Here is a 15826-nt window from a genome sequence, read left to right on the forward strand (position 1 = left end):
AAAATCAATTTTAAAACAATACGATATTATAAAATTAGACACTAATAAATAAACATAAATATAATAATAAAAATAAACTAATTTAATTACAAACATGGATGTGGGAGACACAATTGAGTTACAGGAGTTGCTTACATATATCACGAACAGTGTTCACATGTTGTTGAAATTTTTTAAGTATATCAAAATTTGCAGAACCTAGTGAAATTCCTTAAAACAATTCATTTAAAACCCTAAAGTTATGTTGCCGAAGTTCACATTCCCCGTTTTGTTTTTTTTTTTTTTTCCGAATATCGAAATCAGTTATTTTTATACATTACTAAAATTACTACTATTTTTATTACCATAAAGCTAATATTGCATGGTGTCATATATCTTAAACAATTATTTTGAAAGCATGAACAATTTAAAGGATCGTGAGAAATGCACAAAATATTTCTAAATATGGTGACGACACGGAAAATGAATGTTCTCTGTTCTCTGTTTCTGTTCTCTGTTTTAAGAAAGTAAATGTAGCTTTGAAATGTCCAGCCAGTCCTCTTCGCGTACTACCCAATGTGGGCGAAGTGAAGATTATCTGAAAAGAAAAAAAATACTTTCAAAGACATTGCTATAATGTAGACCGTAAAAATGCATAGAGATAACCATTACCTACTATCACACATAATATTGATTTGTTTTCTAAAGAATTGCAAGTTAAAAGTAAGAAAATCAATAAATGACCCTGGCACAGTAGGCTGTCTTTTGTTTACTCCTTGGGGAAGATTATGCAGTCAGATAATCTTTCACCAACATATATACAGGGAACAAATATTGTTAACTTTATTCCGCAAACCCTTTAAGAAAACCGCTTTACCATAAATAAAGGTCACCAAAGAAAATTAGTTCTGGCTGATTCTGATAACAATCTTTAGAAATTGCATTGCAAACAATGATTACATTTTGTACGCTTGGTTTTCAAAGATTTGGAAAACATTGTTTGGTTTGAAAACATTGTTTAGTCTGGCGGAAGATCAAATTTTCTCTCTTGTGGAAACAACGTAAAGAAGTGGTGTTTGAATAAAGGTAAGGAATCAATTTGTAATACCAGTGATAAAACAAAGAGATATATATTTATTATTTAATATAATTCAATCGATTTCATTGATAAGGAAACTTAAAATCATCAATGAACTAGTTTGTTCATCATTTTAATAATCAGCACAGATCTCGGTGGGTTCGTGGGCCATCAGTAGCTTCTTTGAATGAATTCCCGAATTTCTGCATTTTTTTTTTAAATTTTAAGCATTTAACTTTGAAATAAAAAAAGATGGACAATTGAACTTCGCTTCAGTAACTACGCTACCTACACTTCAAGGGCTAACATTTTGTTTCAAGTAGAAATACAATGAAATATGGATTTTTCTAAATGTTATTATGATTGGCTCCCATACCTACCCTCTTCCTGTATCTACCTCTTTCTGGGATTAACAAAACATTAACCTTTGTTCACCTTCTTAATTCAGGAAATTTTAAAAAGAAAGATTAAAGTTCATGTAAGCAGGTATGACATTTTGTGTACCTCAGATACAGTCTTTTTTTATTATTTTTTTCTTATATAGAAACAAACATTTTAATGATATAATTCAAAGCCATTTTTGATTCATCTACTTCCACTTTCATGCTCACATTCACATATATTTGGCAGTGGTTGCTTGTTTATTAATGGCAAGCAATAAATAATAATAATAAACATAGAAAAAAATCGAAAAACTACGGAATTGTATCAAATATATGTTTCCATACATGCCAGTCGTTGGTAAAATTTTGCATTTGAAATTTCTGACATGAAATATATTTTTTCAACTTTGTATTTTTTTTATATGAATGAAAAAAAAAACAGCCCTGATAGACTAGGCAGTATATTTTTTAAGACAAAAAAAAAATAACCGGACGCTTCAGATTACGGACGATTTTATTTGGGAACAGATTTTTTATACGTTATTTTGTCTCATTTATCCGGAATTCCGCGTTCCGGATCCGGACGGTCTGTTTTTACCATAAAACACCGTTTTACTACTTATCTTGCTTCATTTAACCGGACGGTAAAATTTCATGATACCCCGTTCACCTCAAAAGATAACACCTGTCAATTGAGTTTCACACCTTTTTCACGTGTTAGACCCTCATGAGTAGCTTGTATAAACACTAACTTCCCTAATCACTTTCAAAATTACCGACAGTGCTGGCAGGATTAGTCACGTCTCATAGCACGTGGCTTGGATATCTTAACCTGTGCAACTGTCAAGTGCCATCGCTTTTTTAAACATTTCTGTATTTCAAATAAAAGATATGCTTATTAATCTAGAAAACTGGAAAGTTTTACATAGCTTTGTGTTTTATCTATCTATTCAAACGTTATTTTAAAACGAATTGTCACATGAATGCCATGTTAGATTAAGTAAACAAAGACGAAAAAAGTTATGGATGACGTCACAGTACCCTCGCGCTATATTTCCCGCAATAAATAAGAGGTGGATCATTATTCGGCACCTCTCTGGCAATATTCCATTCAGTTAGGAAGAATACTATTCTCGTCGATTTCAAGTTAAAAAGAATAAATTTAATCTTGCTTCTTTTAATTGTATTTTGTAAATATATATAAATATAATATACTTAACAATTTTATTTCGACACATTATTTCTTTCACCAATGAAATCGCAGGTCGTTCCGGGTCGTCTGCTGTGTTTGCCAACACATCGCCGAAGAAAAGCCGGTTGGTAAGAACGAGCACAGGATAACAAATTTAACATATAGAACTTTGTTTAATTATACAGTTTAATCATTTATTGCATTAGAGAGGTTGATTTAGGTTTAATTATCGGTAGAAAAACAAGTGGCCTACATTTATAACCATGCACTGCCAAGATATTAACTTGACTGAAGGAAACAACAGGTGGGTTTTTGGTGTCCAAAACGTACCTGGCGATGGGATCTGCTTTTTCAATTGTCTGAGTTTATCGATGCATGACAACTTTAGTATGTCAGATAATTATAAAAACGAAATTTGTGGTTATATACTTAGAAACTGGGAGTTTTTCAGTGACAATATTGAACTTGGACAATATTCACTCCTCTCTTATTTCAACAGCATGATTCTTGGAAAAGAATATGCTTCCTCGTGCGAAATAGAAGTCGCTTCCAAGTTGCTCATGAATCACAAAATCAAAATGGTAATGTAAATATTTCAGTTTCAGGGTACAGTTGTGCTTCTACACAAATACAAAATGAAACTCAATCAGAAAAACAACATGACCACGTTCACTCTTCTCATTTTGGTAGACGTAACTTCAGTGCACAGAAAAGAAGTGCTTCAAATAATACAAACAAAAATTCAAATATTCGAGAAAGTACATTGACCACAAACAACAATTATTCAAGTCAATCATGTGTATGTCCATCTCAATCTGACCTAACACCAGTGCAAAATGCAAACCAATTACAAAATCAAAATGTTGGTGAAAACCCGGCAGGTGAGGTGACTTTGAATAACATTTGTATAAGAATTCCCCCTACTGAAGGCCATATTTTTATTTAAAGAATTCAATATCTTCAAACAACAAAAATAAAAATCATCGCAGGTCACCAGGTCTTCAAAGAACATTTAATTAATTTCATGTAATATTTACTCATAAAGCAGGTTAAAGACACTGATTTATATTAGTTTAGAATCAGTATGTCAATTAAGCCAGAACATTAACGGCCTCTAGTAATATGATGTATTCTTTGGTTGGACCTTTTACACAATGCAAAGATTTTGTTTACCTTGTTTAAAGTGTATCTGAAATTCAAGAAGGCGATGTTATTTCTTGATAATAAAACAGTGTCATCGACATGTGACTTTTAGAAAGAAAACTATTGGAGGGTTCATTCTTTTTTTCAATCTGTATTCAACGGAAGACCTAAAAGTTTTTGTACAGTTTCTTATTATTAAGGTCTTCCGTTTCCAACGGAAGACCTTATTGTTTTTGCTTTGTTTCTTTTTCCCTATATTCATTATTATTAATTTTTTTCTGTCACGTTTTCTCAAAAATGGTTCAGCCGATTTTCATGTAACTTTCAGATCTTATTTATGACAAAATTTGTAGGAAAATTACACGAGCTTTTTTTGGTCGTCACTTCCGATACCGAGATATTAAAGATTTTACGTTTTTGCTTGTTCACGATTTTTCTAAAAAATTATTTAAGGTGGAACCTTCAAATGATGAGAGATGATAGAGAGTGAACGGCCGCAGTGCCCTTTGCACATCCGAACGTCCTCCGTCACTTCCGGTCGTCACCGGATGGAAATGAAAAACCTTAATTTTTAAATTTTTTAAACTTGAATTTTATTTTTGGTTTTATTTCTTCCCTAATTTTGTTTTGTTTAATTAATTTGTAAAATTAGCCTAGCAAAAATTTTCATCTGGGTATAATATATGTATTAATTTATCAAATCGGAATTTGAATTAATTATTCTCCCCTGGGAATATACCCCGTTTCAAAATCGTCCCCACTTGGTTTCAGACTTTTGACGAGTCATCGGACAATATGCTTTTTCCTGCGTATAATCTCTTTGGATGGGGATCCGATTACTATTGATGAAATAAAATGACTATTATTGATGAAATAAAATGTTTTTCTATTAGCTTATATAAGCAAATTAAAAATTCTGAGGTGGATTGAAAATACGCTTTTTATAACAACAGTTTTAATCCAGTGTTTTCTCAGACGTCCGCGTCAATTTGTTCCCGCCCATTTCAAATGTTTTGACTGTAACAGGTGACGTTAGCTGTATATTTCCAATCTTGTCAGTTAATGTTCTGCGGTCTTTGTTTTGTATCCTTGCTGGTGAGGGAGATGTATTTTTATATGCTTATGACCGCCAGTTTACAAAATTAACATATTAATTATATGAAATTCATTCACTTTTTTAAAAATCAGGTTCAGCATGTAAAATTTAGATTTTTCATCTTCTAGATAGGAAAAATATCTGAAAGAACATATCATTATTTTGTGATCCTTACATTAAAAACCGATGAAAATTAGTAGATTAGAAAACATTAAATGAATTTAACGACCTGATGCATTCTTCTCCATGTACCTAATGTTAATGCTATACATATATTAGAAAAGTGAATATCAAAGAAAAAAATCATACTGAAGATTTTAAGAAAGATTTTAATTTTCAAATCAATGGTACAGTGGCGTACAATGGGGTACAGTGCTGGTCAGTTCTCTGTATATTGCCATACAGTGAGGGTAAAGTGCTTCAGTAGGACTGTATAGTGGGTTACAGTGGTAGTCAGTGAAAGGTACAGTGAGGTACAGTTAATGTACAGTAAATGTCAGGCAATGTAAGTCAATTTTTGGGAATATTATTGGATTTTAAATTCAGTAATCTTACTGCCTACTTCTCTTTCTCTGTATCAAAATTTCAGTAATGATTGTTATTCTTCAGCTGCAGTGCACTTCGCAAAACCGAACGTCTGCCGTCACTTCCGGTCGTTACCGGAAGGAAGCAAAACATTTATTTTTTTCATTTTTTCTTGTTTCTAAATATTTTTTCTGCCATATTACAATGCAGACGCTTTAATAAATGCAGAATATGTATTTTTGTTCAAAAATTGATCCACATTAGAATAGTAGAGTTTGGCCAAGCGGCATGGGTTCAATCCCCGAGTGCCGACTCTTTTTTCTTCCTTAAATGTGCTCCGATTCAAAATGTTGTCTCTGAAATAATGGACTTTAATTATTTTTGTTTGAATTTTATCAAAAATCACAGTAACATCGCCTTTTCCAAACATGAAGATATGTCTGTTGAAATCTTTAGAGAGGCTTACTGGAATTTGAGAAAGTGTTCAGAAATTTTTTTAAAAAAAGTCCCTTTTAAGGTGTTTTCAAACGGAAGACCTCTTGTTGCTCGCAACGAGCGTCTAGTTTTTATTATAATCATCAAATGAAACTACCTCACAGATTCTTTATTTTGGTGTCCCATACATATAGTTACATATATTTAAAGCCAAATCTATGTATTCAGTATTGGAATGCTTCTGTTAAATAATGACAAATCACATTTTTTTATATACAATATTTAAACATGTATACTTTTGAAATTATCTTTTCCAAGTTAGTTGGTAAGAATCTTTACAATGCAATGCTTAGGAGGTGAGACTTCTATTGCACCGACATACTTCAGTTGAAATATTTATAAATATGTTTGTGGCTTATGAAAGAGAAATATGGCGATCATCACCTTTTATGAGTAGTATTCAGCTCTTAGGTAACACATACATATAAAAGGAAAGGAAGATTAAGTTGTTTAAAGGACAAACAAGGGGGCCGAGCTGAATAAAAATCAGAAGAGTAAATTTGGCAATTTTCCGTGTCATTCTTCAGTGCTTCACAAATTAAATGTATTCTTTTAGTCTATGAATTTTCGAAAACATTTAATAATCACAGGTGGAACTTTTAAGATTATTCACAATCATGATGTTGTGTATCTTTTTTTTTAGAACTAAAATGGGCAGTTGTCTTAAAGATTGGGATATACTTCAATTGTCATCATGGCTGAGGAAAGATTGTCACTTCAAACTTTTGTACAAAATAAGCCGAGACGGGGGGTCAGCAGAGAAGTTCCACGAGTTGTGTGATAACAAAGGACCCACAGTCACCATCTTCTACAACACGGACAACAACGTGTACGGGGGGTACCTGTCACTAAGCTGGCAGAGCAGTAGGAGCTGGATAACAGACACATCGTCGTTTCTGTTTCAGTTATACAGGAACAGAAAATGGAATCCAAATGTTTTTGTACTTAAAATATCGAACAACAATGTTTACTTTGATAAAAATATTGGGCCAAAATTTGAAAATTTGAACTCATTTAGCGGAATAATTGAGAAAACCTCTGATCACTATGAAATGAGTACAGATGATTTGTTCCGCAATAATTACTATGATACTGGAGACAATGACGCCCAATCGATTGCGAATGGTCATAACAACGTAACAGACCTGGAAGTTTACCTTGTTAAAGGTGACATTAATAACCTAAACTTCTTTTATAATAAACATTTCCATACTTATGTCCCAAAACATAAAATAAACTTTTCCCGAAGAAAATTTCAAATGATCATGAAATAATTTTTTCACAAACCAGCAATCTATATGCCTAAGCTATATCAAATTATATATTTTTTGCATGCTGTAATGTAGTCTTTAAATTTTATATGTTTTGTTTTTAGTTTACGAACTACGTCACATATCAATCGTAACAAATCTAATGCTTTGATCTGAGTGTTCATCACATTTTGTCTGTCGTCCGTCTGTCCGTCTTTCTATCCGACTGCCTGTCCGAAAACTTTTCACATTTTCAACATCTCCAGAACCACCGGACCAATTTCAACCAATTTTGGCACAAAACACCCTTAGGCAAAGGGAATTTGAAGTTGTGAAATTTAGGACCACGCCTTTTTCAACGGGGAATAAATGGGAATTATTGAAAAATTTTAAGAAATTTTAATAATGTCTATTTGAACCATTCCTCCAGTAAGCATCCTCAGGTAGTGTAGTTTAAAAGTTGTAAAAATTATGGTCGCTGGGAATAAATTGGGACAACAATGGGGGGGGGGGGGTCGAATTTTTACATGGGAATTAGTAAGAAGTAAAATTTAAAAAATCTTCTAAGAAACTAATCAGCCGGAAAAGTGAAACTTGTGTGTAAGCATCGATCCTCAATTAGAGTAAATTGAAGTTGGGGTATCATTGGGTCACTACGTTGGTATGTGTGTGTATGTGTAGGGGGTGGGGAGGGTTAGGGGACAAAAATTTACAATAGAATATATAGAGAAAGATCTTTTAAAATATTCATCTAAAACATTTACCGAGAAAAAACTGTAACCTTAGTAAAAGAAACCTCAGATATTACAAATTCAAATTTGTTAAAATCAAAATATTGAGGAGTAAACTGGGGTCACAGTGGGGATCCAATTTTACCTAGGAAAACATATTAATTGTTCACTAAAACTGAAATAGTTTTTATTTGCAAGCATTTTGACATGTTTCTTATTCTTTAACATTGTTTAAACTTTGGCCCCTGGACGAATCTTGGGTCTCAAAAGTAGATCAGAGTTTGATGTAGATTTATATCCCATATATAAACAATTGTTCAGGATCTTTTGGAAAACTGAAATGCTCAATATGTGATACGAAAATAAAAACCTGTTAGAGAAAGTACTTGATTATAAACATAAGAAAGTCCAGAGGGAAAGGGATTTATATTTATAAAGGATCTTTCTGCATTATACTACATTGTCCAGATAGTTTGTATCATGATTCTATTAAGCTGGTTTTATCACGCGTATTGTTTCTCAGGTGAGCGATGTGGCCCATGGGCCTCTTGTTTAAATCTGTAAGCTTATTCAAGTATCCATCGTTACATATGTAATGCGTTGATCTGGGTGTGTTCATCACAACTTCAATAATATGACAATAAATCGTATAACACAATATATGACTCCTCTTCCGCTCATAACCCTCACTTCTCTCTGTATCTGTCTGTCTGTCTCTCTTCCTCTCTCTTTCTCTCTATGTAGACTGTAATTTCTTCACTCAATAATTTTTTTCTCACTAGAGGGTCTTCGTAAACCTTGGCGAGAACCACCAGTATGGGAACTGCAGGTATTTCATAACAATGAATGTATTATTTGATTTTGTTTTTATTTGCTGACTATTTATCTATATACATTTTTGTAAAGAACTTACTACGTACGAATCTTAATCTTTGTTCTTAAAAGCCGTTACATTTAACAATATATCAAGTTTTCTCCAACAGATGGTTTTTAATGATGAATCCATTGATAACATTTTATTTTTTTTTCTTACATTAGACACTTGAAAGTCTTAAAAAATTCATCGGATCCTTTGAACCGAATGAAGAGTTGAATGTACCGGAAGTCAACATTCAACTCGTCGGTCAGGTGGGCGCGGGGAAATCCAGTATCGTCAACACAATCAACTCCATTTGGAAAGGGGAGATCTCTACCAGATCCTGGGCTGGAAGTTCCGAGCACAGTTTAACAACAAGTGTATGATTCCATAATATATATATATATATATATATATATATATATATATATATATATATATATATATATATATATATATATATATATATATATATATATATATATATATATAACACGCATTGGGTACATGAAATGAGGGCTAGGTACGATATAATCTTACCTAACCTAACTTAGACATACTGATAAAATCAGCATGCAGAGTGCTGGACTCAAAATAAACAAACACATTATTTGATTTACGAAATAGAAAATGCAGCTTTATTAATATCCTCCAAAATCGCTTTGGAGCGATTCTGCAATTGTTTGCTACATTACGGGAATATGGGAGGCACTGGTGAAGGCCTGTCCCCAGACACAGTTAGATTATTGTAAGCAGAGTGTAGTGAAATAAATAGCATTATTTTAGGCTTAAAGCTTGGTTATGTAAAGATTTACGGTATGTCGATGCATCTTTTTCGTTAATGTCCGATATCATATGCAATGTCAACCCTTGCACGCACGGGTCAAAGTCTAGTTATAATAAATTATATGAGAATACATTTTATACACACTCATAAATTTTATCTTTTCTATATTGTAGTTCACTAGGTATAAAATCCGGGACCCTTCTACTGGAACATATCTGAAGTTTCGGCTGTGCGATATGAGGGGATTAGAAGGGGACATGAACGTAAAATCGGAGGATATTGCATTTCTTCTTGACGGCCATATTCCAAACAAATACAAGGTAGGCAAAACCAACAAATCAATCAAACATCAGCTACCTATTACTAGTATTTTCTTCATCCTATGCGATATATATCTGCCTGGTGTTTCTCCCTCGGCTTAATAATGAATAAAAAAAATGCTATTTAGATTTAAATGTTCACATCTTGATATTTAAAATTGGTGGATGGTTTTATCAGGATCAATTTTTTTTTACTTTTTGAATCCATTTATTTTGTTGTGGTGTGTGATTTGCATTTAATGCAAATTTTAACTTCCTTAAAAAGTCAGAACATATCGAAAGTATTATAAACCTATAGAACTTTGTCAAACTTTGCCTGATACTGTCTATGTACTAATCACTACTAGTCTTAATGGTTATTTTTGTATTAATTCTAATTTATTTCCAAACAATCACAATTTATTATCAAATTTTTCATGAAGATGCCGACTAAAGAAATAAAACACGGCTCTAGAATTTGTGCTTTCATATGATGTGTATTTTGCAGTTCAATCCTGCGGCCCCTGCCACCAAGGACACCCCTGGATTTGTAAAAGAACCCACGATAAAAGACATGATACACACGGTCGTATTTGTAATCGATGGGAGCAATGTCGAAGTGATGCCAGACGATATTGTCAAGAAACTGAAAGATATAAAGGAGATGCTTATCGTGAGAGGTCAGGAAATTTTTAAATCTTATGCAAAATTAGTTTGATTTTTTAGCTCACGGAGACGAAGTCGGAGGGCTTATGCTGTACCCTCGGCGTCGGCGTTGGTGTCCGGACCTGGTTAAAGTTTTTGTTGCAGGTCCTGTATCTAAGTTATTACTTGTCCTATCTTCACCAAACTTGCATGGATGATGCATCTTGACCTACTCATGGACTTGAAAGACTTGTATGCTGAATCAGGGCCATGAGTTTCAGATGCTGGAGGAGGTTAAGGTTTTTGGAGCAGGTTAAAGTATTTGGTGCAGGTGCCCTTTGATAGCAATTTCTAGGTTACTACTGGTCCTAACTTTACCAAACTTGCATGGATGGTGCATCTTATGATACTGATGCCTCTGACAGGCATGAATGCTGAATTTGACCCATAGGTTTCGGATGCTGGAGGGAGGTTAAGGTTTTTAGAGCTGGTTAAAGTTTTTGGAACAGGTGCCCTTTGATGATTATATCTTAGTTATTACTGGTCCTAACTTCACCAAACTTATATGGATGGTGTGTCTTATAATACTGATGTACCTGACAGGCTTGAATGCTGAATCTGAGCCAAAGGTTTCGGATGCTGGATTAGGTTAAGTTGTTTTGGAACAGGTCACATACTTTATAGATAAAAGATGCATAGTTGATTTAACTATAATATTAATGAACCGCAGAGGTAGCTTCAGATGCAGATCTCCATTATCAAGGATGCTAAAAAAAATCCTATCTAAAACCTGCTTGATAGATGTGTTCGTTGTTAAATGATATAATATGATTCCTTTGATATAGTATTGAATGATATGATACATTTTTGTTTTATATGATACAATATTATAGCATATATTATATGGTAAATAGTTATATGATACGATATGATATTGTATCAATTTTTTTGTAAATTATGATATGATATTGTATCATGATATTGTTATGTATAGTATTGTTTATTATGATACAATATTGTATAATATGATATTGTATAATATACTATTTTATCATATGCTATTTCATATGATATTGCAACATTATGTATTATATGATATTGTTTAATGTGATATTGTATCATATAATACAATCTAGTATACTATGATATTGTATGATAAAATATAGTACTATATCAACCGATATTGTATCAATTGATATAATACAATGTTGTATCTAATTTTATTGTATCATATGATACAATATCCTATTATGTATCAAATATGATACAGTATCATACAATACAACTTCATACTATAATATTATACAATATAATATCATATGTTACAATATTGTGATGTATTATGTGATATGATATTGTATCATATATTATTATATTGTATCATATAATATCAATATCATAATATATTATTATATTGTATTATGTGACCAAATACAATAATGTATAACAAGATACAATGTCATATCATATGTTACAATATCATATTTCATCATTATTTATTACAGTATTTTATTGTAATATACGATATATATCGTAAGTATCATAGGATGCAATATTGTATTTTATATTATTGTATTGATAAACATTGTATCATATAATACCCTATAAAATGAACATATGATTATTATATATTTTTTTAACATATGATATTGTTATACAATATTGTGTCAAAACAGTATCCATGTATATCCAAGATCATTATTAACTATGATTTTCAAATACTATGATAAAGGTGGTCTCATTAAGGTGATTCCTCATAAAGGTGATGCCTCGTCTCGGTGAGCTTTGTAATCTGTGATTACCTATGTTTGTATAAAGCAATTGCTTGTTATCGTTGATATATTCTACATACTTTTGAAACGTAATTACATACGGTTCATTATCCTTACTCGTTCATAAAAAATGGTTACATTCTAAATTCCTTTGTTAAGCTTTTTTAAGATCGTGATTTTATCAAAGATAGTAAATGCTATTTAAGCCAGATTTTGAGTTGAGCAATGAGCAAAAATCTTCAAAGTTCTCTAAGGACAATTATCATGAACTTGTGAATTACTACATTTTTACGAAGGCATTGACAGTAATTTTAAATAGAGAAAGTGTTAAAGTAAAAGTTTATTTCGACGGTTTTAGCATTAATTTTGTATTCCTAGATGTTCCTCTGATGGTATTTGAAACAAAGATTGACAAGGTTTGCAGTGATGTTGACAAAGATGTTGAAGAAGTGTTTTATAGTGAGTCCGTGAAGTCATCTGTTGATAAAGTGGCTGATGTTATTGCCATCCCACGAAGTCACGTGTTTCCAATAAAGAATTATGAAAAAGAAGGTTCTCTCCAGACAGGCATTAGCATTTTAGCTCTGAGGGCATTAAAACAGGCTTTACTATTCAGTGAAGACTTCTTGGAAAACCAGTCCTAAACTGAGAGATCGATCGATGGATTATTACAGTTTGTTTAAAAAAGGAATAAAGATCTAAAGAAAAATAAAGAAAGGTATCCACAGAGAAATAACATGATGCTTTTTACCGTAAAAAAATTTTTTCAAACCAGGTAATACATGTCCATGATATTATTGTAAATATACTGTAATCTCCACACATCTGAGATAGAACAAAATAAATTCTAAGTAATCAAAATATGTGTAATCATCAACTTTAAAACAAACATAAAATTGTTGATCATTTTCTTGATTTGTTTAGTTGATTGGTTTGTTGAATTGTGCTTGATATAACTGTGCTTTGAATAAATACACATTACTTAAGGTGGAAGGCTACATCGTCACAACATGTCTGACTTCCGTTCGAAACGCCATTGTGTTCCGGATTGATAACATTATGTCGTGGTACAAAATAGCTATACACCGTTTAATTGAACTCTTCTAACTAAGGAGATGAGATAGGAATGTAATCACCAAAACGCTTAGAAAATATGTCAATTTTCTTCCTGTTTAAAGCTTTTAACTAACATTGATTATCAGCTGTTTTGTACGGAAAACGTGAAATCTAAATAATATACCGTTTCCCTGCTCTGCTGCTATTGGCAATACATTTTTGTCATGTCATCTGCAACAGACGATCATACATATGTGACGGATTATCGATATAGGTAAGCAGATGTCAAATTTTCATTTAAACTATATACGTATGATGAATATAAAACGAAAGTACTGTAGTACGATCTCTTGAATTGATCCTAACTTTCCAAATTAAAAAAATATTTGCAGTAAAAGACTTTCATTGAAACTTTGACATTAAACTAATGTATTTTGATTAACAATGATTAAATAAATACAGCTAGGTAGCAATAGCAGTGGAAGCCCGGATTTGCAAGCCAAATGAGGGAAAGACAGAATTCTGAAAAGGAGCATGTTTTTCATTTCCACACATGCATGTGTATCACTATGGACATCTAATGTATGTATTAATATGCGTATGGTTGTTGTTTATAATTGCTATTGTATTTAAAAAAGTAAAAGGCAATTTATAATATAATTAACTACTAATATTTTGTTATAAAGTGTTAAATATATATATGATGCATTCATCAAAAATATAATTTTTCAGCTTCAACATTATCATAAGCACTACTAATCTTATATCTACATATTTAGCATAGACTTGTTCCTTTTTTTAATTTTTCTTCGTGATTTTTATTAATTTAAAAATTGATCCCAAGATATTTGAGACCATGTAAAATAAAGAAAGACAACTCTTAAACAGGATCTTTCATACCAAGATTTTTGCAATAATTAAGTATTTCCTTTAATTTCTCAATTTCATTCAATTTCTTTTCTTCATCCCATTAACCAACGAATATTGTTTATATTTTCAGGCTTTTGTGGGATTTTGTCCAGCAGTTTGTCTTAAAAGCATTTTTTTATATTTTAGTTTCATATTTATGTGGATTCCAATAAAAATAATACAAACTTCATTCATGATTTTTTTGTTTTTCATTTCTAAACTTAATAACATTTCACTTTCATAAGAATTTTAAAACAGATATGTTTAAAAATTTGATAAGTAAGGGGTTATCTGGAACCAGACTGATATTTTAAAAATTCTCTAGAAAATAGTGTATTGTATTTTGAGGTCTATTATTGTTGAATACTGTGCCTAGTATTGGTAACAATTGCATGCAACAAAAATCTCCTACACTTATTTGGTGTAGAGATCCACCTTAAGATAATATATTTCAGCTATTAGTCAAAGGTTTTTTTGGTGGCAAAGATTGAAGTGCCACATTTATTCTCTTGCAAAAGTTAAATATTGTGTGCTACAATATGGTTTCTGTGCGCCATCAATATATTAACAATCCAATATACTATATGCACACTTCTAAAGCACAATGATATAAAATTAAATCAAGGTAGACATGCATGATTCTATTTATTCAAATATATTCATACTCGGAAAAATAAAAACAATTGTCTTGAACTTATTTTCATGTTTTTATATATAAAATAGATATCCATGTGTTGACCCCCCCCCCCCCAAAAAAAAAAACAAAACAAAGAAAAAAAGTATAAGATTTAGGAAGGTTTAATATATGTACTAGCTAGCTTGAATTGATTCAAGACAAACTAGACAACATCGTTGAGCAAAATAAAATGGGGAAGGGTGGGGGACTTTGATAGCGTTTTCATGGATAGTCATCATCTAAATGTATGCATTACCATCGCATTTTAAAGCGTGTATTAATCCTTGTAATATATATTTATTTATCAAACATTCTGAGTGTAATGATTGCACGATCAATTATTAAAATTATATTATGAAGCAATTGTCACACAGTCCATGCCTATTCCTGAAACATTCAGCAAAATCAAGTTAAATCCTGCTTGATAACAAAAATTATTTCAATTCATAACATTGGATGTACGTGATATCAAATTAACAAGAAAGAACTATCAAAACAACGCATGAAGAGGTCATAGTTCAACCTTTAAATGTTTTAAAGTGTTGCTCGATTTATTCAATCCGCTATATTTATGATAGACCCTTGTATTATAGCTGTATTTTACAGAATCATTATTCATGATAGAGATCCTGTAGACATTTAATAATATTACGTCAAATCTGATAATCAGTTCACCGAAAATAAAACGAAAGTAAAGGTACAAAAACGGTAAGTGTTGTCTGTTTTTTTTATACATCTATTAACAATATAATCATTCAAAGAAAAAGAAAGATAAAACAAATATACATTATCTAAACTGTCCGTCAGGAGGCTGCTACGTTAAATTTTCAGATTGTAATAAGGTAAATATTGTATTCTATTTTTTAATGAACACCTGTTCTTTACATTATCAAACAATTTTTGTTGTCACCACTATGAATTTTGTTGGAAGACTCAGGTGCCATGATTTTTCAC

General features: G+C 31.6%; 1 protein-coding gene and 1 long non-coding RNA gene across 3 annotated transcripts; both read left to right on the plus strand.

The window, feature by feature from the left end:
* Positions 1-925: 925 nt before the first annotated feature.
* Positions 926-13138, plus strand: LOC136274318 (interferon-induced protein 44-like). The gene is made up of 7 exons (XM_066080813.1): positions 926-1065; positions 6535-7058; positions 8655-8701; positions 8911-9108; positions 9689-9835; positions 10323-10494; positions 12610-13138. The coding sequence occupies exons 2-7, from the start codon at positions 6542-6544 to the stop codon at positions 12873-12875; spliced, it is 1347 nt and encodes a 448-aa protein (XP_065936885.1). The 5' UTR covers positions 926-1065; positions 6535-6541; the 3' UTR covers positions 12876-13138.
* A 67-nt stretch (positions 13139-13205) lies between these two features.
* LOC136274320 (uncharacterized) lies at positions 13206-14386 on the plus strand. Of its 2 annotated transcripts, XR_010712602.1 has the most exons (3): positions 13206-13561; positions 13750-13869; positions 14288-14386. It is a non-coding gene; the product is annotated as an uncharacterized lncRNA (long non-coding RNA). The 2 variants fall into 2 exon arrangements; XR_010712601.1 differs by having other exon boundaries at positions 13750-14386.
* Positions 14387-15826: the final 1440 nt, after the last annotated feature.

This window comes from Magallana gigas, chromosome 4 (genome assembly GCF_963853765.1).
Source record: "Magallana gigas chromosome 4, xbMagGiga1.1, whole genome shotgun sequence".
Taxonomy (NCBI): Eukaryota; Metazoa; Mollusca; class Bivalvia; order Ostreida; family Ostreidae; genus Magallana; species Magallana gigas.